Genomic DNA, 2,575 nt, shown 5'->3' with positions numbered 1-2,575 from the left:
GCAGGAGGCAGGCTGCGCACGCGTCCCTCTCCACCTCGGAAGGACCCCTCCCCGGTCCCTTCTTTGACAGAAACAGCCCAAAGGAGCCCACACAGAGAGCCGGGGCCTTCGGCTCAGCCACGCCACGGACACACACGCTTCTCTGGGTCCCCAGGAGACCAGCCCGCGGAGCGGGGTTGGCGCTCACCATCCAAACATCTCCGTGCAAGCCCATCTCTATTTATAACAAGGAGTCTGTGGCGGCGAGGAGCAGCCACCCTTATCTGTCCAGCAGCTGTTTGAGAGCCCTTTCTATGTTCATTCTGTGCCCGACTCGAGTCACGCCCAGATCTATGAGGTCTTCTTTCTGGAGGTTTGGGAGGTGGCTGCCGTCGATCTCATTGTCCATGAAGGCCTCTTTATGTTCACCCAGGTTTAGACTTTCCAGCCAGTCTGCCACGTCGGGTTTAGTCCACAGGTGGACAGGCTTAGTTGTAAAAGGCTTATTGGAGATTGGCTGTTGCAGGATGGAGGGGGACGGCGACCTGCTGCGTCCCACTGGGTTCAAGCCAAACAGGTCCCCGGGCGGGGGCTGGCTCGGAAGGCTGAAGACATCCGAGAGGGTGGGTGAGGGGGCCGCAGTGGCGGCAGGCAGGGGGGCGGGCAGGACCTCTTTGTTCAGCTCTGTTGGTGAGACCACAGGGCTGGGGGCGCGTCTGGGTCCTGAGTTCCTGCTCTCGTAGTCAGGGGGCCGGCTCTGCAGGGTGATGGGCTGGGAGGTCCCAGGGCGGACGGTGAAGGTGACTGTCGTGCTCCGTGTACCTGAGACGGTGCTTATGACCTCGGGGCCTCTGAAACGGCAGCAACAGAGAAAACCGTTACAAGTCTGACCACAAAGCAGACGAGGACCTGGTCTCTGGGGAGAGAGACGGAGACACCTAAACCACAGCAGGGCGTCTGAGGGCCAGCGTGCCGGCAGAGAGCGGACGCCTTGCCAGGCCAGGGGCGGGTGGGCACAGAGGGGCGGGGGTGGCCAGAAGCCAGTCCCGCTACGTCACCATGCCGCCTGAGGAGTGGCGTCTTTTGCCTCCATTTCAGTAGGAAGGTGCGGCACCCATTAGGAGACCTTTCCTCATCGCCTGTCAGCCCTAAGGCTTTCTGGCTTCACGGGACAAGGGCAGGGAAGGGCGCCTAGCAGGCCGGCCGCTGCACAGTGGGACCTGCCACAGCTCCCCGGGGCGGTTGTGGGCGCTGCCCTGTCCGATGAAAGGGTCGGGGTCGGGGCCGTCTGGCTGTGCCCTGTTTTGTCGCTGTGTGGCTGGCTGTTCTCTCTGCCCTGCATGTGGGGGTGTGTGTGTGTGTGAGTGAGGCGGCCAGTGGGTCACAGGGTGCCTCTCAGCCTCCTGGCCCTTCCCCACTGGGTGCTGCGTCAAGCGTGGAACCTGCACGTGGTCTGAAGGCGGGGCCTGTGCCGGACTGTGCCGGACTCGGGCTTTGACCCTGTCCTGGGAAGAAGCATTTCCGTGGCCCAGGCGACGCCTGCAGCCGGGACGCCCATCCGCCCCCAGGGCTTCACGTGCGGTTCCCTGGAGGGCCAGGGGCTGCGGGGCTGGATGCTGCACACAGGAGACCCTGCCGAGAGCCTCCACGGGCCTCGGTTACCGGCTGCACTGGTGTCCTGGGTGCCAGCAGGGCAGGGTGGCCCCAGGAGGCCTCTAAGGATGACGCCCCTGCCACTCAGAATGAAAAAATGGGAGTCCTGCTGGTCCAGGGCGTCACAGGCAGGGAGCAGGAGACCCCCCGGCCCCCCGCCCCCAGACCGCAGTCATGGGGAGAGGTGTGCTGTGCACACGGCAAGGATTTAAGAAACCTGCAGATTCTGGGGCCTGGGTTGGACCGGAAGATGCACTGCAGTCCCCACTAAGGGGGCCTGTCTCCTCTCTGCTGGGGGAAGCTCACTGGAACCACTGACATGGCAGCCAGGCAGCTGGAGGGACATCCGAGCAGGGGTGGAGCAGCTCCACCCAGAGGGACCTTCCGGGGACAGAGGGCCTTCTGTGCAGTGGGTGAGCATCTCACAGGAGCACGCTGCCTCCTGCGCCTGCGGCCCTGCCTGGGCCCACCTGCCGGGGCCGTCCTGCCCGGAGGTGGCCTTGCTCGCTGGCTTTGTAAAGTGCTGCTGCTGCTGCTAAGTCACTTCAGTCGTGTCCGACTCTGTGCGACCCCACAGACGGCAGCCCACCAGGCTCCCCCGTCCCTGGGATTCTCCAGGCAAGAACACTGGAGTGGGTTGCCACTGCCTTCTCCAGGAGGCACGTTAATCCCCTGGTGAGAGCAGCTCGTTAGACCCAGGCTGCATTTACCCGTGGGTCTCTCTGAGCCAGAGGGTGGGCATTAGCACCACCCTCCCTGGGGGACCCCCCCAGCCACTCCCAGGTAGCTGGGATGCTCTTTAGAAAGAGGGCTCTGCAGGCAGCCGCGCGCGTCGTCAGAAGCAGACCCACGGCTGGGCAGTGAGAGCGGGGGACAGCACAGCACGCCAGAGAGAAGGGGGCTCTGCACGCGGCACTTACGTCTGTTCAGCATGACCCTCTTC

General features: G+C 64.0%; 1 protein-coding gene across 1 annotated transcript in view; it reads right to left on the bottom strand.

Moving 5' to 3' along the window:
- Window positions 1-6: 6 nt before the first annotated feature.
- Window positions 7-2,575, bottom strand: part of SHANK2 (SH3 and multiple ankyrin repeat domains 2) — a 563,331-nt gene continuing 560,762 nt past the window's right edge. Inside the window, exon 33 of the mRNA XM_010837814.1 lies at window positions 7-830. Coding sequence (XP_010836116.1) covers window positions 260-830 — 571 coding nt within the window. The 3' untranslated portion in view covers window positions 7-259. The remainder of the gene's footprint in view (window positions 831-2,575) is intronic.

The sequence above is a fragment of the Bison bison genome, unplaced genomic scaffold (assembly GCF_000754665.1).
Source record: "Bison bison bison isolate TAMUID 2011002044 unplaced genomic scaffold, Bison_UMD1.0 scf7180017864080, whole genome shotgun sequence".
NCBI lineage: Eukaryota > Metazoa > Chordata > Mammalia > Artiodactyla > Bovidae > Bison > Bison bison.
Note: the sequence above shows the minus strand (reverse complement) of the source record. Positions and strands in the feature narration are given on the sequence as shown.